The 26290-nt window shown below is 37.5% G+C and overlaps 1 protein-coding gene across 7 annotated transcripts in view; it reads left to right on the top strand.

Annotated features, from left to right (window-relative positions):
- Positions 1-26290, top strand: part of IMMP2L (inner mitochondrial membrane peptidase subunit 2) — an 891621-nt gene that overhangs the window by 311084 nt on the left and 554247 nt on the right. Inside the window, exon 5 of one of the 7 annotated variants that reach the window (XM_047849152.1) lies at positions 25823-26025. The exons of the other annotated variants lie outside the window; for them this stretch is intronic. Within the exon in view, the coding sequence (XP_047705108.1) occupies positions 25823-25838 (16 nt within the window). The 3' untranslated portion in view covers positions 25839-26025. Of the gene's footprint in view, positions 1-25822; positions 26026-26290 lie in introns of those variants that run through there. 7 annotated transcript variants of the gene reach the window in all.

Raw genomic sequence — 26290 nt, 5'->3', positions numbered from 1 at the left:
TATTAATAAAATCTGTGAAAGTTTTGTAACTCTTATCATATCATTTCTACTTTTAAAGGAAACATTTTATATAGACAAAAAATAAATTAATAATGACATTGTCGATCTTGGGACTTAGTAAATTTTAAAGTGTAGTTTTCCAGCAAGACTCTCTGTTTTAGCATGAAATGCAATAGGAAGCACCATTTTCTTTTTTTAAATGTTTTTTTTTTCAACGTTTATTTATTTTTCGAACAGAGAGAGACAGAGCATGAATGGGGGAGGGGCAGAGAGAGAGGGAGACACAGAATCGGAAACAGGCTCCAGGCTCCGAGCCATCAGCCCAGAGCCTGACGCGGGGCTCGAACTCACGGACCGCGAGATCGTGACCTGGCTGAAGTCGGACGCTTAACCGACTGCGCCACCCAGGCGCCCCATGGAAGCACCATTTTCTAATGCTTGGGGCTAAAAAACCAATTCATGCATCTGAAACAATATCAAAAGATATCTCTGAATAATTGTCTGCATATTGTGCCAATGTTACTAATCTTAAATAGATTCTTCACAGGTTCTCAAAAATAGAATTTTAATTTAAATACTCAAAAAGCAGTTTAGTGTTAGCTTCAATCCTAATGCAACATTGGAGCCACATGTTATTCATAGGTAGCTGGTGTTCTTTTCCTTTCCTACCTTCCATCCCCATTATTCCCTGTCCCCTTTCCCTTTTCCATTGGTGATGTCCACTAATTAAAAAAAAAATTTTAATGTATTTTTGAGAGAGAGAGAGAGATAGAGAGTGAGGGGGGAGGGGCAGAGAGAGAGGGAGACACAGAATCCAAAGTAGGCTCCAGGCTCTGAGCTGTCAGCACAGAGCCTGATGTGCACTTGAATTCATGAACTGCAAGATCGTGACCTGACCTGAAGTTGGATGCTCAACCGACTGAGCCACCCAGGTACCCCGTGATGTCCGCTATCTTACTCTTTTCTAATCATATGACAGCTACTTAAAATACTCTTATGACAATATTTATAGTGCTTGTTCATCTGCTATAATACTTTGTATCTCTGGAATCAATTGGCCAGATCTGAGTTTATAGTGCACAGTTGAGAAGTAATTCCATGGGCATAATTCTAAAAGCCCCATACACAAATATTTATAAACATTTACATACATACATACACACACACACACACACACACACACACACACACACACTGATTTTATTGTCCTTGTGGGTTGATGGTACCTACCTTTTGTATGTACCATCAGCTGAATAAATTGTTGCTTCATTTGATCAAACTCATTCCTAAGAGAAAGAATCTCATATGTGGGCTTTGAATGGAGAGGAACATCATTCTTCACCTTAGAATAGAGAGGAATACCACATCGCTGTAAGAAGTGATGATTGATTGGTGAGATTTTGAGAAATGCTCTCTTCTCTTGGCTAAAGTAAATGCTGTTCCTCTTTTCTGTTCATGTAAGTTTTCACAGATAGGAGAATCTTTTGTTAGAAGACAATGTACTAGATAGGCCTTCAGAGAGGTTCTCATGTTAGGCAGTAAAACTCATGAAGAAAGAGGTGACAGGGACATTACATTTTTAGATGTAAAAATGGAAGTTCAATAGAAAAAGTACCCCCCAAATGGATGGTTTTATATCCTTAGTAGGGTGTATGGGTTTGTCTTTTACTTCTCTAAAGTTGGAAATTTTACTTCTCTAAATAAAGCATGTAACTTTCTTGTCATATAGGATTGCAGCCCAATACATGAAGGGCTCTCAGATCTGTTATTGTGGGAGTTACTACTCCATGCAAGAATACCAACTTGAACAACTTTGGGAGTTTACTCGTGTAGTTTACATTTCTGTTAGTGTGCTTCACTTATATGGTACCTTATAACTCTGTGAGAGATTTAGATGGAGAATTACCAGTGGTAGTGAATACTGTAAGCATAGTGTTTTATAATTCACCATATTAATAAGTAACTATTTATAATCTTTAGTATATTAAATATTTCTGGAATGGTTGAATGACCAGTGAATGATGCAGTATCATGCCACATTTTTTTGCTAGTTTTTTTTTTGTATTTTTTTTTTAAATAGATGTTGTTTCTTCTGAATACAACTGCTACTTACATGGGGTAAAATGAAGAAGCAGTTCTTTTGGTAACACTATTTTTCACCGTCAGATGTTTGTGTCCCAAGAAAAATGCACAAAAAGGGATTTGTTTCATGACAGAAAACAATATCTTGAGGTCTCTCTTTTCTTCCCTACTAAAATATAGCATAGTAAATCTAGAAAATCAAGAGTTTCTAAGTGATGGAGTCATCACGGAAAGAGAGTGGTATGCCAGAGGCCAAACTTAAGTAGTTGAGGAATTTTTATAAATGTACTTTTCTTTCCTTTTTGGAAAAATTCGAACATGTTCCTGTTTTTAGCCTCCCACATTTGCTGTCCTTCATGCCACAGTCATGGTCTAGTCATGCTGTAGTGTTTGGTTGAGTTGGAGGAACATTTAGAGTGGTCATCTAATATGTCTGGCAATTCGGTGAGACACGCAGCCTTTAGAACTAAGAGGGATGGTGAAAACGCCCCCAGTAAGCTTTTCTGTGAGATGTGAATGGCTCACCAGGTGAAATACAGCCGATGCAAAAGGTACCTGAGCGGTTCAGGTTAATGAATTGTAGCCTGTTCGATTTTTCGGCACCCCAGTAACCGCTTTTCCCACTGTTCCTTTAACTGGTCCCCTGGATTGTGAAGTATGGCTGTGATAGCTCCCTTTTGTTTTCTTTTCTGCTCTGGAGTTGGAGCTACAAAAGGCACATTCATTTATTGTTTAGTTGAATCAGAACGACTGCAATTCCACAAACAAATTGGACTTCAGTTAGGAGTGCTTTGTCATAAATAATCGTGGAAGAGATTGGATTCTCTCCTAGCTAATACACTTCAACTGTATGTTAAAATCAGTGTCTCAAAGGGACTGATTTATTGGTGAGCTGAGTGCCCACTGAGCATCACACACTTGTCCTCACCCTGCTTTAATGCAGCCATCTCTGCATCTCTATTTCCCTAAAGCACATTCAGCAAAAGTTTATGGTAAGGCAAACAAGTATTCTATTTTCTGAATTATTCTTTTCATTTTAGCCTCCATTTAAAAAAAAAACAGTTCTATGATGCACAACTCTTTCGGTGAATAATTCTTCATGATCTGGAAAGAAAACCTATTTCATAGGTCGATTAAGGGCATTTTCCATGGTTGGGTCAGGTGAATCACATTTTTCACATATAATGTTAGGACATTTTAAAATTTAACAACATGGTTTTGCTAGAGGCTTCAACTACCTTAACAATACCTGCAAATGCCTCTTTCTGTTCACTGTAAAAATGTTATTTTTTGTCCCCATTAAAGTATATTTACTTCATTTTGTTTCAAGTTATTCGGTTCCATAAATCATCTGGAGACAGAAAATCCGATAGTTTTCTTCCTTAGTGGAACATATGTATATATAAAGCATGTGCCCTCTATGCATGTGTAAAGATAAAACTTAAAGTCTGTTGTACATTTGGCTGCACCACTGGCACTTAGTGATAGATGCTACAGCAAGTTGCAGTTTGCTTCCTTGACTCGTAAGTGTTGCTGCGGTCAGTTGTACTAGGTTTGTTAGACTCAGTTCGTGCAAATAGGCTAGGCTGGCATTAATTTTTTAAACTTTTTTTTTTTGTTTGCTAGACACTTTACACATGTTATTTAACTTGAGGTAAATATTATCTCCATTTTTACAGAGGAGAAATCTAACACTTACAAGTGTTAACTGAGTTACCCTCAAATCACACAGCTAGCAACTTAAAACCAAATTTGCACATAAGTCTGTCTAGCTCTAAAGCTTCTAGACTTCATCTTTAGCTACTTACTCATTGTCTTGCATACGAATGAAGTTCTTACAAAGCAAATCATATTTTTCGATTTGATACATGATAGAAAACAGCCATGGATGTGTTTTTCAAGTAACTTTTTTCCCCAAAGGTCTCTTTGTAACTCTGAATTACTGTCTGTTTGTCTCAAATGAGGTATACCCCGAGTGACTTGGATCGTATGAACAGATGTTTTATATGGATGCACTCTTTTTGGTAGTATTCAAAAGGATATTCAATTAAGTGCTTAGGAGAGAAGATGGAAACACAAATTTTTGCCTAACTCAAGCATAAAAAATAGGATACTTTGCCTTAAGATGTTTCAAGGAAGAATGTGTTCACAACACTAGCGTTTGCCTGTGCTGGATGTGCTCGGTCTTATTGTACCCTGTGTAGGTGTATTTCAGGTGCTTCACGGTTTGCATTTTAAAAACATTGAGTGTTCATAGCACTTCAGTGTCTCTAAGATACGGGGTGTGAGTCGGCCTGGTGTCTAATGTGATGTTGATGAACACTTCACTCTAGCAGAGACTTAGAGTGAGTAGGTGTTGGAAAGAAAAAGACAATGTTTAATTTTTCTGACATGGAACTTGGATGCTCACAGAGAAATTTAGCAAAGGTGATCGAACTGAGTACCAATATAAATAGGTCTGTAGCCCAGACCTATGAGCACTAGCCTTTATAACACATTTGACAGCAACACAAATCTGTTAAGAGAAAGTGGAACTGTCCCTGCTATGAAATAATGGGATTGTCATAGATAATGCCACATTTTATAGTTTTTCTTTTAATTATCGTTTGAGAACAAAATCATTTTTGCGGCTAGTCCTTCTTCATTTTCATTTGCCTTGACTAAATCTCATGCTTAGGGGTTTAAAACATGACATACAACAGGTGTGAATCTGTACCTAATAACTGAGTGCAGCTTCTGTCCTTGCTTTAAAAATTAACTAGGTTGTGAACATCTGTAACAATAATAAAGACAGCCTTTTTTTCTCTTACGTGTAAAATGCTTTCCAAACCATTGTTAGATTATATGTCTGAATGAAATCACAAACTTAGATAAGCGAAGTTATTAAATTACACTTTCTAGAAAAGAATAGATTTTAAAGAAATAATGAGTTTTCAGTCAGTTTAACTGGAGCTGGCAAGCAGCCATTCATTACAGCCTGGTGCGACATTGATTTTTGACGGGAAGAAATGGAAACATAGCAGTAACTATGTATCCTTAAGGAAACATTCTATAGTATTGATGTTGTTGGTTGCCTTAAGAACCACTACCAAAACTTTATTCAGATTGAATTTTGACTGTGCTAATGAGGAAATCTATTCACGATCAAAGTCAAAACGTATTATTGTGAAAATAAGATGCTAATCCCAAACTATTATCTTAGCAACTATTTCTACCATTCTTCCTTAAGGACACAAAATGTTTTATTTTAGACAAGACCTCTTTTTTTTTTTCCAAGAAAAATTATGAAATAACACTTAATTACATTTAGTAAGAACACTTAGGCTTACTCATTGTGCAGATAGTCTATCGAAACAAAATCAGTTGATTTGGCTCATTTTTTTCCTCCTATATTTTCTCCAGTGATTACTGCTCTCAGCTGCTTGCCAAATTGATGGGACTTGGCAGTAAAAAATAAGCAGTTGAAAATGTAGGAGATTAAGTTTTCTGGATTACATAGATGATCATCAGAGATAAAGAGATTACAAAAAGTTTTATCAGGTTGACATGCTGCATCATGAATTTGTCTGTTTTCAGTCATAATCAACCAGACCTAATTTAAGAATCCTTCTTTAAGAGAGAACGTTATTTTTGTTTCCCACATTTTCATACATTTGGTGGATTCAACCAAGGAGGTGTTTATAACTCTTGTACAATTTGTCATTGTTTTGTCATTAAGTATGACAACATTATATTTAAATTGTATTAAAAGTGTGGGGAAATTCACAGTGAAAAGTGGTACAATGTTTAATTGGCACAAAATAGGTCTCTTTGCAATTAACGCCTAGGAGGTTGAATGCTGGCTTTGAGGTCTGATCATACTGAATGCTATACCTAATAAAGCCCATTTGTGTAAGGGAAATAAATGAGGGAGGTGATTTCAGGGAAACTTGGTAGTATTTACTCACACCGGTAGCTTGGGTAGCAAATTGGCTGTAGGATAATGTTGAATTTAGTGTGGATTTGAACCAGTCATTGAAGTTCCAATTGATAGGGACCTGGAATGAATCCAATTTGCATTTGAGAAAGATGTTCTGAAGTGGAATGCTCCTCTTTGGGCACAGTGACCACGAGTCTAATTCATGTTCTTCAGCTGGATGGGGGACACTGATCTTCTCTGCTCCTCCTCCACTCCAGTCACAAAAGCTACAATTATTGCAACTTTGAGAGTGTGCTACATGTATTCCCACTGAGTTTTTATTTTATTTTTTAAGGTTTATTTATTTTTGAGAGAAAGAGAGAGAGAGAGAGAGAGAGAGAGAGAGAGAGAGAGAGCGCGCAAGTGGGAGAGGGACAGAGAGAGATGGGAGACACAGAATCCGAAGCAGGCTGCAGGCTCTGAGCTGTCAGCACAGGGCCTGACGTGGGGCTCGAACTCATGAATGGTGAGATCATGACCTGAGCCAAAGTCAGACACTTAACTGACTGAGCCACCCAGGTGCCCTTATTCCCATTTACTTTTAAGAACAATTCTGGAAGGTAGTTGTTACTATGTTTATTGTTACAGATGGGAATATTAAGGTTCAGAGAATTTAAGGAATGTAATCAAAATTACTCAGCTAATAAGTGAATATGTACTCAAACTAGATCTTTCTGATTGCAAAACATTGACTTTTCCTTTCACTGTACAATAACACTAATTACCACCCTCTCCGCCAAAGTAGAATAACTTCTCTATGTAATGTGTCTGTATTGAGTCAGTGCTCAGTTCACCTTATGTCAAAACTATTTTTGCACATGGGTATTTTACCTTTGAAGAAGTCTTATTACTTCAGAATGCTTCTTCTAGATCATTTGGGGTGAGGGCTTAAACGAGAGGCGGCTGTTGGAATTCTTAGACGGACCCTGGAATTTATGTCTCTCCTCTTCTGTGTCTACAAGTGTAAAATGTTTTTACGCCTTTCCAGTCTTCCTGGGTTTTGTAATATGAACATTTATTGAATATTTGCTATGTATAAAGTAAAAATACATTATATTTTAAATGAGTTTTATCATTTTACTTCAAAAAAAAAAAACACATTGACATCTCTTTCAATCAGTATGAGGCCTCAGCCCTTCCATTGCTGCCCCATGGTGTCCCTGTGCTGGGGCTCAGTTGGGGCAGGGATGGCCTATGATGTGCCAAACTCTCCTGGAACCAGGCTGCTCGGGGCCCTTGAGACTGTCTATCACAAACATGCATGAGCCCCTCTTCTATACCAGGCAAGTTCTGGGCCCTGGGGACCAGACAAAGACCAGGTCAGTGACAAGCTTCCCTCGGTCCTTGGGAAGGGTGGCAGGGACAGTCCATGGGTTACTGGATGGCAGTGGGGCCATGAACATGCAGTGGCCCCTATGCATGCACAAATCTATTACAGACAGGATGCTGAGCAGAGGCCTCCCTGAGGCCTCACTCGGCTTGAGGTCTGAAGAGCAGGAGCAGAGGGGAAAGCTGTGGAGAGGGCAGTGCAAAGGCCCAGGGGCAGGAACTCACTTGGGATGGGGCCAGGACAGTGTGTGTATGTATATATATAAAAATCAACAAATCACGGAAGGAAGAAGGAAGAAAGAAGTGTACTGGTTTGGGAAATTGAACTTATCAGAGACAGATTTAGCAGAGATAAGACCTGCCTTTCCAAAGTGCATCTCTGTTTTGTTGCTTTCACACCCAGCTAAGTTCTCTCCAGAGGATGGCTCTGGAGTTCACATAAAACTAAGTGATTTTTTTTCTTTCAAAAAATAAAATCCCTTCATACCCCTCCCCACCATGAGTTAATATGGTGAATTATTTATGAAAATGTATGCACTTCTGTGGGATTTGTTAGCTACTATTGATGTTTGTGAACCTTTAAATGACGATACTCCCTTAATTTAAACTGTTCCTAGGATTATAGATATACATATACTGGCAGCAATTCTGTATGCTCATCTTTCTCTAAAGTTCATAGGAAGGATAATTAATAATGTTGAAGTGTCCACACGTAAATTCACATTACCTCTCTATACTTACAAATGTGACAAAAATAGTTGTAGAAGTAGTAGACTTTTATTCATTCCACATTTGTTGGACGTTTCTTTTGTATCGTGTATGATATTGAATATCTCTGTTTGTGAAAGTGATTTTGTTTAGTAGGAGTTTTCATCTGTGAGTTTTTTTTTCCTTTTCCCAATTTCCATTTTGAATGGTCTTAGGATTCAAATTGTCTTCCTGGATAGCACTCTGAAATTGAGCAGTATTCCTCATAGAAAAAAAAATATTATACTTGACAGTGGGATCATATGATATTCTTTGAGAATTTCTCAGAGGAGTTTTTCAGTTATTTTCAACGTGTCTTCACTTATAGAACTTTTTAATGAACATTATAATACATATTCATTCATAGTTTTCTGTCTTTATCTTACTGATTTACTCAGTCATCATTCATTTTCAGTTAATAAATATTTACCAAGCCTCTAACATATGTGTTGGTCTTCGTAGATAAACTAGACATGAATATTTTTTCTCATGGGGTTTGCACTGCCTTCTCTGTTGGGGAAGGCAGATTAAACAAACAAACATCTAAACAATAAATAAGTTGACAGCTGGTGTAAGGAAAAGAACAGTGTATTAGGAAGGAGGCAGCAATTCATGTTAGAATGAATACGAAGGGCAGACCTCACTGGGTAAACACCTTCAGCTGGATGTCTAATGGGAGAGGAGTTGTGTGGCTTGGTAGAGACTTGGGAGTACACCTGTGTAAGTAAATTGAGGAGGGAAAGAGCTAGACTTTTCTGAAGAATCAAAGAAGACATGTGTAGCCCTTAAGAGTGAAGCCTAAAGTTGTGCCGGATGGCGTTTGCAATTTGGCGATTTCCATTTCCACATACGAAATGTGTTGCCCAAACATTAATGCACTGATTTCAGTAGCCGCAAATATATGATGGCATAAATATCGGAATGTTTTACTTTAACCGTTTGAAGATGGAGACATTAGTGTTACACTTGTGGTCAGTTTTTAAATACTTGCAGAGGAGGACAGTGCTGATAGCACATATGAACAATTCTTGGTCTCAGTGTTACGAATGTTTTCTTCTTTCATATGTGCATACACACACACACACACACCATTCACTTCTTTAGCCATTGTTCTTTAAAGAAATCTTCTCTTATTTATTAAAGTGTTTTGAGAGACACTGTTAAAACTAACAGTAGTTTCTATTAAGTTTTGTATTTATATGCTATATACTCTTAAAAAACAGGATGGAGTCACTTTCAACTTTTCATTTGTTGAGTTGTCTTGCAAATGAAAACCCATAGTCGTTTTCAAGATCATAGTCTTAATTTGCCAAAGTGAAACAAAACACACATTTATGTATGGGTTGATGTGTGTGTACACAAGTCTGGTTGCTTTAGGGAGCAGTGGGGATGGTGTGATCCTTGAACTAATGATGTGAACTGAATATTTTAGCTTAAATGAACGACTAGAAGTGAGCATGTTTGTCATTTGTGACAAGCGATTCCTTTTGTATTTCATTTTCCAAAGCTGTTACTTTATTATTATATTTATTATTATTGTAGCGGATTTTGGATGGATTCCTTTGCGAAGCTAATTCCTCTGAAACTCAGCAGCGTGGTCCTAAGTGTTTTCTTGAGAATGTTTTGTTCCTCAAGACAACTTGAAATTCTTTGTTGCTTGAATGTTTTAGTGGTTTCTCAAGTTTTCTCCATTTGTCTCAAAAGTAACACTGATGATAATGAAAGAAGTTAAATATTATTGACGGTATAAAAGACCAGATACATTGGGCATCCGACTTTGGCTCAGGTCATGATCTCACAGTTCATGAGTTCGAGCTCCACATCAGACTCTTTGCTGACAGCTCAGAGCCTGGAGCCCGCTTTGGATTCTGTGTCTCCCTTTCTCTTTCTGCCCCTCCCCGCTCATGCTCTGTCTCTCTCTCTGTCTCTCTCTGTCTCTCTCTCTCTCTCTCAAAAATAAATACACATTAATTTTTTTCTTTAAAGGATATGTTTCTCGGTCATGCTAATGTTTGCACCTTAATTAATTATTTCATTGTTTTAAACCAAAGGAATAAATAATCCATGAAAATATTAGGAGTTGAGCTTAGGCCCAAAATAAACATTTCATAGCTTTTTCTCAGTTTACATATCTCAGGCACCATTTTAGGTTAGAGATATTCTCTTTAAAAATGGTACTTCTGCTATCCTGCTATACTCTGACTGCTATGCCAGGTTTCTCTTCTGAGCTCCAGTTATACCTCTGATTATCTACCTGACCTTTTGACTTGGATATGTCACAGCCACCTCAAATCCAACATGCTCCAGAATGAACCAGATTCTCTTCCATTGTTTTCTGTCCCAGTGAAAGATATCACAACACATCCAATGGAAGAAGCACCATGTCTCAAATTTATCCTAGAAACCTCTTGCTACCCCATTCTCATATTTCTTCTACCACAAAGTTCTTTCATCTGATTTTCATCCACGACTATCCATGTCTAGTGACAGCATCTTTATCCAGGACTACTGCTGTCATCGATTTCCCTGTCTCTCCTCATCCCATCCACTCAGTCTCACATAACCTTTTGCCTCACTGCATTCAAAGGGAACTTCTGAAAATTTAAATTTATCATCACATGAGAAGCCTACCTTGTCTTCATCGATCTCAAGGTGAAGACCAAAACTATTAGTGTGATCTAAATGCCCTTACAAAGTCTGTTCCCTGCCTACCTCTCCAGGGTCATACCCTGCCCCTCTCTCTGCATTTCATGTAATGTTTGAAATAAAATAATACATGCAAAGAAACCTGTAAGCTGTAAAGAACAGTAAAAAACTGAACGGCCATGAATCTACGCCCCATCTTAGGAATCACTACATCTCCATATTTATGTGCTTCCTCACTGTCTTACTCTTCCATCTGCTTGACGAGACAGAGCCATTATCCTGAAGGTTGTGTTTTTACAAATCTTTGCTCTAAAAAAAAAAATAGAAAAATAGTATTATCAGAGAGAGACAGAGAGACAGAGAGAGAGAGAGAGAGAGAGAGAGAGAGAGAGACTGGTTTCACTTACTCAAACAGAGTAACTTGCCAACACTGCACCTGAAACTTTGCTATGACTGGACCTGCTTATAGAGCATTGAAGGTCTCCCCAAGAATCTTGGTCTGCTATATAGCCCGAGGGAAAGCCTTCTTCAGATTCGTCTGCTCACTTCACTGTCTATATTCCAGCTTCATTGACTACTTATTTTTGTGTCTTGATGATCTCTTGCTTTTTTTCCTTCTACCAACCTCCTCCCTTCATGGCAGTTCTGTGTATTTCATTTTTTTTTTCAGATCTCACCTCATCCCTCTTAACCTTCACTCCTTATTTATCTCTCACCGCAATTATTTTTTTATTTATTTAAAAAAAATTTTTTTTAACGTTTATTTATTTTTGGGACAGAGAGAGACAGAGCATGAATGGGGGAGGGGCAGAGAGAGAGGGAGACACAGAATCGGAAACAGGCTCCAGGCTCCGAGCCATCAGCCCAGAGCCTGACGCGGGGCTCGAACTCACAGACCGCAAGATCGTGACCTGGCTGAAGCCGGACGCTTAACCGACTGCGCCACCCAGGCGCCCCAAGCATTTCTTTTTTAATGGAAGGCTTTCTTTACCCTTCTTCCTCCAGTGACCCCAAGTCTAAGACAGTTTTCTGTGTTATAAATCTTACTAGTTCTGTGTTTCCTTTCTTTAGATGGTGTTTCATTTTGTAATTGCACACCTGGTAGTATAAGTGTTTGATTACTGGTGTTTTCTCTCATACCCACTCACTAAACTAGGAGTTGCTGTAGCATTATAATATTTTTTAGGGGATGGGCACAGACGCTGACACCAGAGTGGTGGGTGATGAATATTTGGTGGAAAAAAAAAGTGAGTGTATGAATATGTACCTGTAATACTACCTCAGCTTCAAATCTCCTGTAAAACACAGTGACCATTGTTGTCCCACATTTAGTTTCTTTCAAGATAAACTGAAATTTAATGGTGTAAAGTTTTTAAAATTATGTATTTTTTCTGAATCTGTAGATACACTGTCATCAAAATAAGTATTCTACCTTGTTGATCTTCCTTCTCTGTTTTTTTCCCTTTTAAATCTCTTTATTTCTCATATTCCCATGTGATTTAGAGTATTAAGGACCTTGCTAAGTTTGAGTTGATACCAGACCTCAGGAGGTACTTGTGAAGTAAAGAAATGAATTATTTACAACACACGAGGCTGTCCTTCACGTTTACTAAATTGGTTGTAGAAAGATCAAGCAATGAAGATAACTGAGTACTAGATAACCCATTTTTGTGATGAAAACAAAGGCCTTAGGTATACATTTCTCTTTTCTCGCCATCATAGCAAATGAACACTGTGTCATCCCACAACTCATTATTGTTTCTTTTCTATATGGTGAAGTCCAAAGAGATGTTCTGTGGTTATGGTTAGAAATTTATGGAAACTTGCAAAGCCCTGTTGTTCCAGAAAGCTCAAAATAAACCATATGCTAGCCTATCCCACACTGTCCAGAGTCCTTTTTGGAAGTATATCTAAGAGCTGAGAAAATGTAACAGAGATTTTTACCAAAGCTTACATAATTTTCAGTTCTTTACACTTGGGCTTTTTCTGAGCATTTCTGAAATGTGACATTTCCCACATATTTAGACATAGTGATTTAAAAAAAAAATGCTTCTAATTGAACCTTATCAAACATTTGCCTTTGAAATGGAAAAACCTACCATACGCTAATGTTATGGAACGTTTAATATATACAATGATTCCTTTTGTCTTCCAGTCAGATACCCTACAAATTCTTCACTAAATCCAATTTTATTCATGATTGAGTTCACTCTCAATGGTAAATACTCTGTTTTCTCTTCAGATCGTATAAATTTTTCGCCTTTTACTCAATGATAAATTAAATGCTGGGGCACCTGGGTGGCTCAGTCAGTTGAGCGTCTGACTTCAGCTCAGGTCATGACCTCACAGTTTGTGAGTTTGAGCCCCACGTCAGGCTCTGTGCTGACAGCTCGGAGCCTGGAGCCTGCTTCACGCTCTGTGTCTACCTGTCTCTCGGCCCCATCCCTGCTCATGCTGTGTCTCTCTCTGTCTCTCAATGATAAATAAACATTAAAAATTTTTTAAAATGCTTAAATGACACATGTTAACCTAGAAAGGTGGAAGAAGATGGTGGGAAAGAAGTATGGGGTAAGGTGCATGTGAACATTTGGAACAACTGTAATGAATAGATCAGTACCCTTCCTATCAGAAACCAAGTGTGATTTTGATCCTATGAAAAAGCAGTTTCCTTGATTGCTTGATTGTAATTTTCATGTCCAGAGATGATAAAATCATAACTGGTAGATATGTATCACCATCCTAAGCCATAGTGTAGGTGCTTTTAATAATCTTAGTATTTTTTTTCAAACAGAAATTAATTATTTAAAGCAATCATTTAAAAAAATAATTACAAAATGTAATTATTGAGAATTAATTAGTGTTGCCATTGGAGTATATCTGTCATCGTGGAGAGAAATTACTTTGTAATAAAGGTGACTAAGTATAAGACCTCAAAGTTTGTAAACTGCTAGCATGTTGATAAATTGTTAGTTTTTTGGATACATGACATCAGGCTTAGTATGATGTTAAGAGAGAGGAGCATTGCTAGTGCTTGTTGATTTCTTTCTTTCTTGTACTTTACTAGCTTACTGATGTAGCTTGGTCATTTTGAAAGGTATAAATTGCTTTACCTTTGTTTTAACATATATCCATTAATATTCTTACAACATAATAAAATGCCTTTTACCTTAAATGGCTGAGGTCTTTGGTTAAATCTCTTCTTAAAGATGGGTATCTGTGCCTGGGTGGTTCAGTCGGTGGAGCTTCCGACTTTGGCTCAGGTCATGATCTCATGGTTTGTGGGTTCGAGCCCCAAGTCGGGCTCTGTGCTGACAGCTCAGAGCCTGCAGCCTGCTTCGGATTTTGTGTTTCCCTCTCTCTCTGCCCCTCCCATGCTCATGCTCTGTCTCTCTCTGTCTCTCAGTATTAAATAAACTTAAAAAAAAATTTTTTTAAATGGGTATCTGTAAGATCAGGGGCTGTATTTGATTATGATATTCCTTGTGTAAATAACTATAGAATTTTTGCATTTTGTACATTTTTTCAGAGACAGAAATATTGCCCTTGCTCAATTTAGGAAAGCTCATAAAAAATTCACCAATGTTGCCCAATGTATGGTCAGTTTCTTGGGATGTGTACAAGTGTGAACTTCAACTTGTTTGTTGGTCTTCTTGTACCTTCAACACAAACTGGTGAGAGCTATTGAACATTCTGTTGCAAATGCTGTTGAAACCAAAACTTGTCATGTTAGACTCTAACAGATACAACTAATGAGAAAACAGATTAATAATAGAAATTTTTTTTTCAAATATCCCAAAGTATTGATTCCCTTGGAATGTTAGAAGTACTAATCTAGATTAACATTAAAATGAACAACTGTGTGAGATCTTTCTTTCTTCTAGATGCTTGTTTATAAGAATGCTTTATGTGGGGCGCCTGGGTGGCGCAGTCGGTTAAGCGTCCGACTTCAGCCAGGTCACGATCTCGCACTCCGTGAGTTCGAGCCCCGCGTCGGGCTCTGGGCTGATGGCTCAGAGCCTGGAGCCTGTTTCCGATTCTGTGTCTCCCTCTCTCTCTGCCCCTCCCCCGTTCATGCTCTGTCTCTCTCTGTCCCAAAAATAAATAAAAAACGTTGAAAAAAAAAAAGAATGCTTTATGATAACATTTTGAATGGGAAAAGATGTATATTGACAATTATATACACTGGGCATCAGATGTCTGTTGTATGCTTGCAGTTCTAGAAGTGGCTTATTCCTAGCTTCTGTGGAATTATGAGAGCAGCTTTATTGAGTGTTTTTACTCAGTTTTTGTCTTTATAGGCACTGGCTTTTTGTAGACACATATGCCTTGGGATTCCTTTTTACTGTTGTCCTGTGAGACTGGCAAAAGAAGTTTTAGGGAGATATGGTTTTGTACAGAACAGGTTTCTATGACTAGTGTTCCCTCTTGGGTGCTATAAAAATAACTGACTCTTACAGTCGAAGCCTGAAAGAAAACAGGTAGAAGTTCTGTAACATATCCTGCTTCTTCCTTTGCTTATTGATTTCTGGGAATGAGTGTTGACTGGAGGCAGAAGTTTGTGGTCTCTTAAAGTAATGAATTGGAAAACAACTGAAATATGAAAAAAAAAAGGGCAGGGATTGAAGAAGCAACGGTAATGGAATAAGGTAGAATAGTCTGGGAAATGCATATTGGTCCAAATAGAGTGCTGGTGAGTAGGAAATGGCAGTGTGGCTGTTTGCAAGGTAAAGCCAGGTGGCAGCATGTAGCAAGTGCTGCTTTCTGTGCTGCAGATGCCAGAGAAAGATGTAAGGAACTGGCAAACGTTGCCTGTTTACTTGATCTCTTCTCCTCCCATCCTCCCTTTTTCCTACCTCACCACTTTCTGTGTTCATTCTCCCCTTCATCCATTACCTCTTTCTTTATCACTTCCCCCCCCCATTTCATCAAAGATTTCAATCCCCCAGTCATCTTTCCTTTCTAATGGCATTCCCAGTCTTTTCCACGCATGAGTAATTTGACCTATAAACTTGCTCATATGTTTCTATGTAGTTCTGTCTCTTCTATCCCATTGCAGTGTTGCTACATTATTTCCATTTCTTTACAGCCAGTTTTTAGAATATTACAACATTGTAGACTCAAATATGTTATAGTTGATAATGTCCTTTTTGAAAAGTGAACCAAACATCATAACCAAAATTTGTTTGTTTTTTTAGCAGAGTTGACATTTCTTCTTTGATTTCATTCACTTCACATTTGCCTGTAATTAGGTTGATATAAAATGACATTGTACATGAACCTTCCCATTTTGTGAGGATCAAATGGATCACTGCTTAACAGAAATTCAAAGAGAGCATTAATCAAACCATTGAATGACTCTTTACTGGCTATCTGATGTTGGATTCCTTAGAAGCAGATACTAACATAAGGATTTATTTAAAAAGAATTTATTAAGAAAATGAGAAATCAGTTAAGGGTGACAGACAGGAAGGACAGGTCAAGGAAAGGGAAGAAGAGGTGTGTGATCTTAGGCAAAATCTCGCCAAGGGTAGCTCCAGTTTAAACTTTCATGAGAGCCCTTTAGTATGAATCATGTCTCTGTTCCAACCCATGTTAAATGAGCTGGATATCATACATATATACTTGTCAACCGTTAACTAAGGGCCACAGGATTGGAGGAAAAAGGAGGTGAGGGAAGAACCCTTGTAGGTGTAATTTTCTGGAAGCAAAATCACACTGAAGTGTGTAAGGCAATATGTATTGTAACATGCACAGATCTGGTTGAAGAATTGTGTGATGGAATTGGGCAATTTCCTTTCATTTCCAGCCCACCACTTACTCCACTATTCTCCATTCCATTCCTAAAATTTTTTTTAATTTGTGGTTTTTTTTGTTTTATTTATTTATTTATTTATTTATTTATTTATTTATTTATTTAATTAATTTATGGTTACAGCCAACTTCACTAATTAGAGAAGGGAGGAATATTTTAATAGTGCTATTGGTAGTTATGGACATTCTTTTTGGTATTACACTAAAAATCATCAAATGGTGTTTTCTTTAAAAAAATTTTTTAATGTTTTTATTTATTTTTGAGAGAGAGAGAGAGAGAGAGAGAGAGACTGAGCATAAGCAGGGGAGGGGAAGAGAGAGAGGGAGACACAGAATCAGAAGCAGGCTCCAGGCTCTGAGCTGTCAGATGCCCAATGTGGGGCTCAAATTCGTGAACCACGAGATCATGACCTGAGCCGAAGTTGGACGCTCAACCAACTGAGCCACCCAGGCACCCTGTCAAATGGTGTTTTCTTAAAGATTAGTTACAGTGTGGAATCTGAAACCATGTTGATTTATTTTTTAAATTTTGTTGCTTTAAAATCCATTGATCTATCTTGCACTTTGGATGAATATATTACCCATGTGTAATATTGTAACATCGTGCATTGGTCATTTGAAAAATATTGATTTACTGAGTTTGGTAGATTCTCCAAATGTTGATGCATTTCATTATACAGCATATATAAATCCCATTTGTTGATATCACCACTGATCTCATTAGAGAAAATTATAATGGGAACCTGTTTTGCTCACATCGACCATTATAAATTTTTCAAGCTTGCTTTCTTTCTTTCTTTCTTTCTTTCTTTCTTTCTTTCTTTCTTTTTTCAAAATATTTGAACAGATTTTATTATAACATGTCAACAATGGTTGACATTATAATTCTTTTTCTTTAAATATACAAAAAAGTGAAGTAGAAATAAATTAAATCTTTTTAGCTTCTCAGAAAAATGATGGCATGTAAATACAAATTATCAGTAAGTGATTTGTTTTTTGTTTCTTTTTGAAGTTTATTTATTTATTTTTATTTTTATATTTAATTTTTTTTTCTAACAATAACCAGCTTTTTTAAAATTTTATTTTTTAAAAATTTACATCCAAATTAGTATCTAGTGAAGCAATGATTTCAGGAGTAGATTCCTTAATGCCCCTTACCCATTTAGCCCATCCCGCCTCCCACAACCCCTCCAGCAACCCTCAGTTTGTTCTCCATATTTCTGAGTCTCTTTTGTTTTGTCACCCTCCATGTTTTTATATTATTTTTGTTTCCCTTCCCTTATGTTCATCTGTTTTGTCTCTTAAAGTCCTCATATGAGTGAAGTCATATGATATTTGTCTTTCTATGACTGACTAATTTTGCTTAGCATAATACCCTCCAGTTCCATCCAAGTAGTTGCAAATGGCAAGATTTCATTCTTTTTGATTGACAAGTAATACTCCATTGTGTGTGTGTGTGTGCGTGTGTGTGTACACACACACACGCACACACACACACACATCTATCTTCTTTACCCATTCACCCATCTTCTTTATCCATTCACCCATCGAGGGGCATTTGGGCTCTTTCCATACTTTGGCTATTGTTGATAGTGCTGCTATAAACATGGGGGTGCATGTGTCTCTTTGAAACAGCATACCTGTATCCTGTGGGTAAATGCCTAGTAGTGCAATTGCTGAGTCCTAGGGTAGTTCTATTTCTAGTTTTTTGAGGAACCTCCATACTGTTTTCAGAGTGGCTGCACCAGCTTGCATTCCCACCAACAATGCAGAAAAGATCCTCTTTTTCTGCATCCTCGCTAACATCTGTTGTTGCCTGAGTTGTTCATGTTAGCCATTCTGACAGGTGTAAGGTGGTATCTGATTGTGGTTTTGATTTGTATTTCCCTGATGATGAGTGGTGTTGAGCATTTTTTCGTGTGTCGGTTGGCCATCTGTATGTCTTCTTTGGAGAAATGTCTATTCATATCTTTGGCCATTTCTTCACTGGATTAGTTGTTTTTTGGGTGTTGAGTTTGAGAAGTTCTTTATAGATTTTGGATACTAACCCTTTATTTGATATGTCATTTGCAAATGTCTTCTCCTATTCTGTTGGTTGCCTTTTAGTTTTGCTGATTGTTTCCTTCGCTGTGCAGAAGCTTTTTATTTTGACAAGGTCCCAGTAGTTCATTTTTGCTTTTGTTTCCTTGCCTCTGGAGACGTGTTGAGTAAGAAGTTTCTGTGGCTAAGATCAAAGAGGTTTTTGCCTGCTTTCTCCTCGAGGATTTTGATGGCTTCCTGTCTTAAGTTTAGGTCTTTAAATTTTTAGAACCTCCAATTTTTGCTTGAAAGCTTTAATGTGATCATTTGGAATGAATATTGTCAGTGAATGCAGATCCACTTCATTTTAGCAAAAATGTCTGCCAAAAACCCAAGTTTTTTTTTAATTTTTTTTCAACATTTTTTATTTATTTTTGGGACAGAGAGAGACAGAGCATGAACGGGGGAGGGGCAGAGAGAGAGGGAGACACAGAATCGGAAACAGGCTCCAGGCTCCGAGCCATCAGCCCAGAGCCTGAGGCGGGGCTCGAACTCACGGACTGAGAGATCGTGACCTGGCTGATGTGGGACGCTTAACCGACTGCGCCACCCAGGCGCCCAACCCAAGTTTGAATAATTGCAGTTTGTCTGTCAATCGTCCCTTGAAGTAAAAATTCTGTTACATGAAAAATGTGGCTAGTTCAGCCTGCAACTAAAACAACCACACAGGTGCTGCTTCTTAAAAAAAACAACCCTTGTAGTTTAGTATGGGGCAAGTGCTCTCTGTGTATTTGCTATTCCACCACGAAGAATATAACAATGAATTGAACTCAAGAGTTGAAATAAAACAGAATAAAGATTTTTTTATACTCCTTCATCAATGACATTCGTTTAAAAATTTTTTTTAATGTTTTTATTTATTTTTGAAGGAGAGAGAGAGAGAGAGCGCGCGCGCGCATGAGTGGGGGAGGAGCAGAGAGAGAGGGAGACACAGAATCAGAAGCAGGCTCCAGGCTCTAAGCTGTTCGCACAGAGCCCGATACGGGGCTCGAACCCACAAATTGTGAGATCATGACCTGAGCCGAAGCCAGATGCTCAACTGACTGAGCCGCTCAGGCGCACCATCAATGACATTCTTGAGTTAAACTGGCTGTTTGTTGTTTTGTTTTAATGCATGTGCATGGCAGTGAAGAGTACAATGATGACTAATACAGTTTGGTGCTGTGGCCCTGATTTATTCTAAAGTAATAGCAATTCTCCCATCAGTGCTTTCATACCATCTGTGCAAATATCTGTACAGAAAAAAGGGCAATTAACATCTAAGTGTTATTATGAAAATAATTTTCCCCTCACAGGTTCCTGTAAGGTTCTCAGGGACCCTAGAAGTCCGTGAGCTCACTTGAAGAACCACTGTTTAAGGAAAGCAACAGCTCTTGGCATTCTTCATCATGTAATCTCCTTCAGCTAGTGTCTACTGTAATTTTTGCACACACATTTCAATTACGATCCAATTTAGTCCCAGAGAAATTTTGGAATAAAATACTTCAGACACCTTTCTTCAACTTCCTTGATTAATCCTACTTTGAACAGAGCTCCTTCCTAAAATATCATTAACAGTTGTTTATATTCTCAGGGAAATTTTCCTTTGACAGATATACTTACTCATGTACAAGCCACAACTTGTTGAGGTTACCAACTTAACTACTCTTATCTCTTTGTTTCTGAGAATTTTGTTGTATTTATTTTGCCAGCACATTTTTTAGTTCCTAGAGGATCAGAATAATGGCAATCACCCTTTGTGGTTTTTGAATGGTTTATCATTCACGAAGCACTTCCACATGCATCATCTCTCCCCAGCTCACACCATTCCTGTGAGGTTGGCAGGACATTGTCATTTTCTCCACATGAGTAATCCCAGGTTGTGAGAGGGGATGTGGGTTGCCTAAGGCCACAAGGAGTGAGTGATAGATCGGAACTGAGATGCTCTGTTTTCTATCCCTAGCGTCCTCCACTGTAGAGCACTATTGCTTTTCTTGTAACAATTTAAAAAGGCATTTCATACTGTTTTCCCTAGTCTAGGCAGCACATTTCTCTTATTCTCTTACACACACATACTTATTTCCTATCACATGATGCCTGCATAGGCTGCTGACTTAGATAAAAGTACCGTACAACTGAAGGAATAGCAACAACCCATAGGAGCTGTGGGCTCACAATTCTGCTATAAACATGAAGGTTAATACCTTTTTAACCTTAATAAATATCAGCCAGCCCAGGTACAAAATTTTCAGCTGCAAGGAGAACTGCAGGAAACAATTTAAATAAACCCTACAGTCAATATGAGGCAAAACAATACAGAGAATGGGGATATGCTGGGTAATTAAGCATGTTACAAAGTAAAGTTGACTGACTAATCTATAATCATATGCTGGGATTAATAATACAAAAGGCTGAAGTACATGGTGAGAATTAAAAAAGGTTTTGAGGAGTTTACAATAGCAAGGAGTGTTTGCATATTGTAAAAATTAATTAAACATTAGTTTATTATATTTCTTTGTGGTATTCCTTTTTGGCCAGGAGGGTTGAATTGAGCTTCCTAGAGTTTACTTTGCTTAATTAGAATTAAAACAAAATTGTTAGATAGCATTTTTGAAACACTGCAAATGGTAAGAATAACCATCCATGTAGCCACCATCCAGTGTTATCGTATTTTAACATCTTGCTATATGTGCAGTTTTTCTTAAATCAAATATTTTGAGACAATTGAAGCTCCCCGTGTGCCTCTCCTGAGGCTGTACTGGTCACTCTGCCAGAATTAATTATTAGTCTGAATTCATTGTTCAGTTTTCATAATGCTTGTTTTTCTGTTTGGCACATAAAATGATAGATGTATAGTACTTTTTCATGTTTTAATACTTTATGAAGTTTGGTGTCATTTTGCAGCAGTTTTTTCCCCCTCGGTGTTGCTTTTGAGTTTTCCCATATCAACATGTGTAGCTCTGATCTAGGTATCCAATGCATAGTGTTCATTGACTATGCCATATTTCATGTATACATTCTACTACTAATGGCAGTTTAGATCATTTCTTATAGCAATACTTGGAAGAAATGTCATAACAGACATTCTTATGTTTACTTCTTTGTGTGCATGGAAGGTATATACCTGTAAGTATACCTTTAATGCGTACAACTATAGGTACATGTCTGGGGTATATGCTTGTTCAACTGCAGTCATCACTGACAATTTTTTTTTTTTTTACTTTGAAAAACTGTGCTTTCACTTTTGATCTTGAAGCCATTTTTAAGTTAAAGAAAACTTGTAACAATAGTATAGCATTTACCCATATTTTTTTTAAATGTAGCATTTTGTTAAAATTATAACATTTGTCTGCAATTATGTGTCTATGTGTATGTGTGTGTAAACTATATTTTCCCAACCAGAACCATTTGAAAGTAGGTTGCATGGATCATGCCTCTTCCCTTTCTGATACTTCACTGTGTCTTTCATAGGACTGGGGACATTTTTTTCCCCCCAGAGTAGGCTGATGTGTTATATTTAGCTGTCATGTCTCTTTTGACTTTTTTTTTTAACCTGGAAAATTCTTCAGCCTTTCTTTATCTTTTATGACATTGAAATTTCTAAAGAATCAAGGAAATTATTTTATTAAGTGTTTCTTAATTTGTGTATCCTGTACTTTCTCATGATTAGATTCAGATTATGCATTTTTTGGCTGAAATGAACATTAGTCATGAAATGAACATGTCCTTCTCAAAGAACTGTTCCTTATTGTTGACATTATTTTGATTATTTGGTTAAAGAGTCATTCAGTTTCTCTACTGTATTTACTTGTATTCCTTTCTAAACTAATAGGTATTTTTAAGGGAATACCTTGATATGTTATTAATACCCTGTTTAAAATCAAACCTTCCCCCCTTAGATTTAGCGTCTGTTGATGATGATTGCCTGAATCACTTTTTAGTATTGTAGTTGCAAAAATGTGATTTTCTAGCTTCATCATTCCTTTGTTCTTTCTACATTAAGTGATACCATTCTTTAGTAGAACCTGAAGAAATACTGTGAGCGTGAATTCATAAAATTCTTTCCCTATTAGCCATATATTGTCCTGTGAGAAAGTTAAAATGATATGCCCATTGCCTGAATCAATCTAAAACTACTCTAAGGTCACTTACCTGTTTCAGATTTATACCTCATTTACTTCCATTAAGGATTGGAGGAAGCTTTTTAAAAAATTAAACATGATAAAAACAGGACAAAAAGGGTTAAAAATACAATTAAAGTTCTGTTATATAGAATAGAACATGTAGTGTTGTTTACTTACTGCAGTTGAACATTGATTTCATATCACAGAAAATTGGCAGCTAAGGCAAAAAGACGAACATTTAATTAGATGTGATTTCAGTGTCTCATAAGGTAAGACATCTATAAGAGCTTAATAAAAATATGGAAGCAAGAATAAAGACTTAGGGCGGCTGGGTGGCTCAGTTAAGCATCTGACTCTTGACTTTGGCTTATGTCATAATCTCACTGATTGTGACTGAACCCTGCATCAGGCTCCACTGAATGGAGCCTGCTTGGGATTCTCTCTCTTCTTCTCCCTCTCTACCCCTTCCCTATTTGTTCTTTCTCTCTCTCTTTCTCTCTTTCCCTCTCAAAATAAATAAACTTAAAAAAAAAAAAAGAATGAAGATTCAATTTGAATGACATGTAACTTAATGCCAAGTCATCAGGAGGGCAATTTTTTGTGTTAAACTAACTCTTTATTTAAAACTTATGCCGTGGCTCGGGGCGCCTGGGTGGCGCAGTCGGTTAAGCATCCGACTTCAGCCAGGTCACGATCTCGCGGTCCGTGAGTTCGAGCCCCGCGTCAGGCTCTGGGCTGATGGCTCGGAGCCTGGAGCCTGTTTCCGAGTCTGTGTCTCCCTCTCTCTCTGCCCCTCCCCCGTTCATGCTCTATCTCTCTCTGTCCCAAAAATAAATAAACGTTGAAAAAAAAAATTAAAAAAAAAAAAAAAAAGTAAAACTTATGCCGTGGCAAAAACAACAGCTCAAACCAGTGCAAACTAAATTTAGAACTTTTGTTTAAGGTTTAGGGTTCTAGGTTCCAACTCCAGATATTTTGGTTTACTAGGTCCTGGGAAAGGCCTGAAAATCAGTGTATTTGAGAAACCGTGCCTCTAACAACAGTAACACCACCACCACCACCACCAACAACAACAACAACAACAACAAATAGTTGTGATTTATTGTTATTGGGCCAGTATTCCAGACTCTATAAAGAGGCTTTTAAAATTCTTTCAATAGTCTGGTATTTAAAGTACAATAACTTATGGGCACCTGGGTGGCTCAGTCAGCTAAGCATCCAAGTTTGGCTCAAGTCATGATCTCACAGTTCATGAGTTCAAGCCCCACATCAGGCTCTGTGCTGACAGCTCAGAGCCTGGAGCCTGCTTCAGATTCTGTGTCTCCCTCTCTCTCTGCTCCTCCCTCTACTCACACCCTGTCTCTGTCTCCCCAAAATGAGTAAACATTAAAAAAAATTAAAGAAGATAAAGTACTATAACTTAGAAATTTCAATATAAAAATAATTTGGGATAGTAAACAGCTAAAAAGCTAAAATGAACCATTAGAACCTACATCACTATTTGATTTAGTAAGTCAGCAATGTAGTCTTTTCTGCTCTAGCCTAATCCCCATATATCCTTAATTATTTTCATAACCTCATTAGCCCCTTCTTTAGTTTTAGTGGGTCAACACAGATGACTTTTTAACTTGTGTAGAATATTCTAAGTTACAGAAATATTTGTTATATCAACTTTTAAGCACATCCTTGGGTTTGTTTTTTAATATTCATTATTTTGTATTAGAAGGGACAGGCCACTGAATTCAAGGTTTATTACTCTTTTGCAATAACTGGCTTTAGCCAGAGGCCTAGATTTCAGAACTTCTCATAGGAAAGTAATTTCCGTTGGTGTCATTGCTAACTAAGTGAGTGACTTTGACACACATAGCTCTGGCCTACAACTGGTCACCCTGAAATAATTAATTAGAAACAACAACTATTTTAGTAACTGACTGAATTCCAACCTTACAGTTTATAAACTAGGTTAATTGGATATCTTTCAACAGTAGAGACTTTCACTCCTGTTGGGTTAATGAAAATATTTTAGATCTAGCTGAAGATATAAGCCTTGGACAATTTCTGTTGTTTCTTTTAAGACTGGATAGGTGACATTTTATTTATGTTTCCTCTGACACTGAAGTGGAAAAAAACTGATAAAACTTCTGAAATTATGCTGAAAGCTCATCCCTTGGTCTCATTAAATGTAGCAAATATAGCATATAATAGCACAGATACATGTGTTCTTGATTTGCAGCTCTTTCAGGAGGAAGACATTTATTTTTGTAAGAAATGTGACATTCATAAGGGATTGAACAGCTTAAAAGGGTGTGCAGAGAAATTGGTAGGACTTGTAAAACTTTGGTTTACCGGGTCTGGTTGATGCCTTGTACAAGAAAACTCTAGGACAGGAGCAGAGACTTCGTTCCCAGCTTGGAATATTTGTTTATGTTTGGATATTTATTTATAAAACCATAGAGGTATGGCTAAACCAGCTTCACATGGGGAAAGGTTGGTAAAGGGAGAAATTTTTTATTATTGTTATTATGTCAAATTTTCTGTCTCCCTTAGAGTCCTTTGAGTTCTACTGGTTATGAAAATACAACCAGGAGATAGCATTTTCTTTAGCTTACTATTTTGGAAAGAAAAGTGAAAACAAAATCAGAAATACTGTTGCTTCTGAGCATTCTAAGCACCACATTCCTCCCAACCACCCCAAAAGAGATATTGAAGGCCTTCAATTAATAGTAGAGATCTACACACCCCAAAATCATCAAATTTAGTTTTATATTAAAATATATGATTTCTAGAGTATGTAGGGATGGTTAATAGTTATTTCCTGTCTAATAGTTTTTCTGCCTTGCATTTGAATTTTACTTGTAATGAGTAGTTTGCAGCTTTATGATTTTGTGGTGAAAGTTTTCCTGCAATTACTGTAATTTGCTGCTAATCAGAATATAGCTAGCTTTGTTGTTGTTTACAAAGAGAAAAAGGAAAGTGTAAAAAATTTCATTACAACTTTCATTTTGATCAATGGCCGTTGGTTAGTTGTCTACCCAGCATCCATTTCCCTTTGCTTCTTTCCTTACAGCACCCTGTTTTCTTGATGAAGCACTCAGTTCTTCTGTAGGCCTAATGCTTCCCAAGGAGCTGAGCCCAGTCCCAGCTTCAGCACCAGGTTTGATGTGTCTCAGGTGAATACCCATCTCTTGTACCTCTAACAGTTTCACATGAAGAGGGTCAGATGATGGCTAAAGCCCACCGATGTTAGGAATAATGTTGCTTTTGTTGTTTTTTGGAGGGGTCTTCTTTATGCTTACAAAGAGAAAGCTTCCAGAACTGGTTCTCTTTCTCTTCTGCTGGGCTCCTGGCTGCATTCTAATACCAGAAGGAAGACTAGCTTTAGGACAAAGATTCACTGTAGATCATAGAGCGTAGAAAAACATTCCCAACCAGGAACATTGTAACTAATGTGTGTGTGTGTGTGTGTGTGTGTGTGTGTGTGTGTGTGTGTGTAAGACAGAGAGAATGAGAGAGACCAAAAGATAATCGGTCAATG

Source organism: Prionailurus viverrinus, chromosome A2, assembly GCF_022837055.1.
Source record: "Prionailurus viverrinus isolate Anna chromosome A2, UM_Priviv_1.0, whole genome shotgun sequence".
NCBI lineage: Eukaryota > Metazoa > Chordata > Mammalia > Carnivora > Felidae > Prionailurus > Prionailurus viverrinus.
The sequence above is the reverse complement of the archived record's forward strand: the minus strand, read 5'-3'. Positions and strand labels throughout refer to the sequence as shown.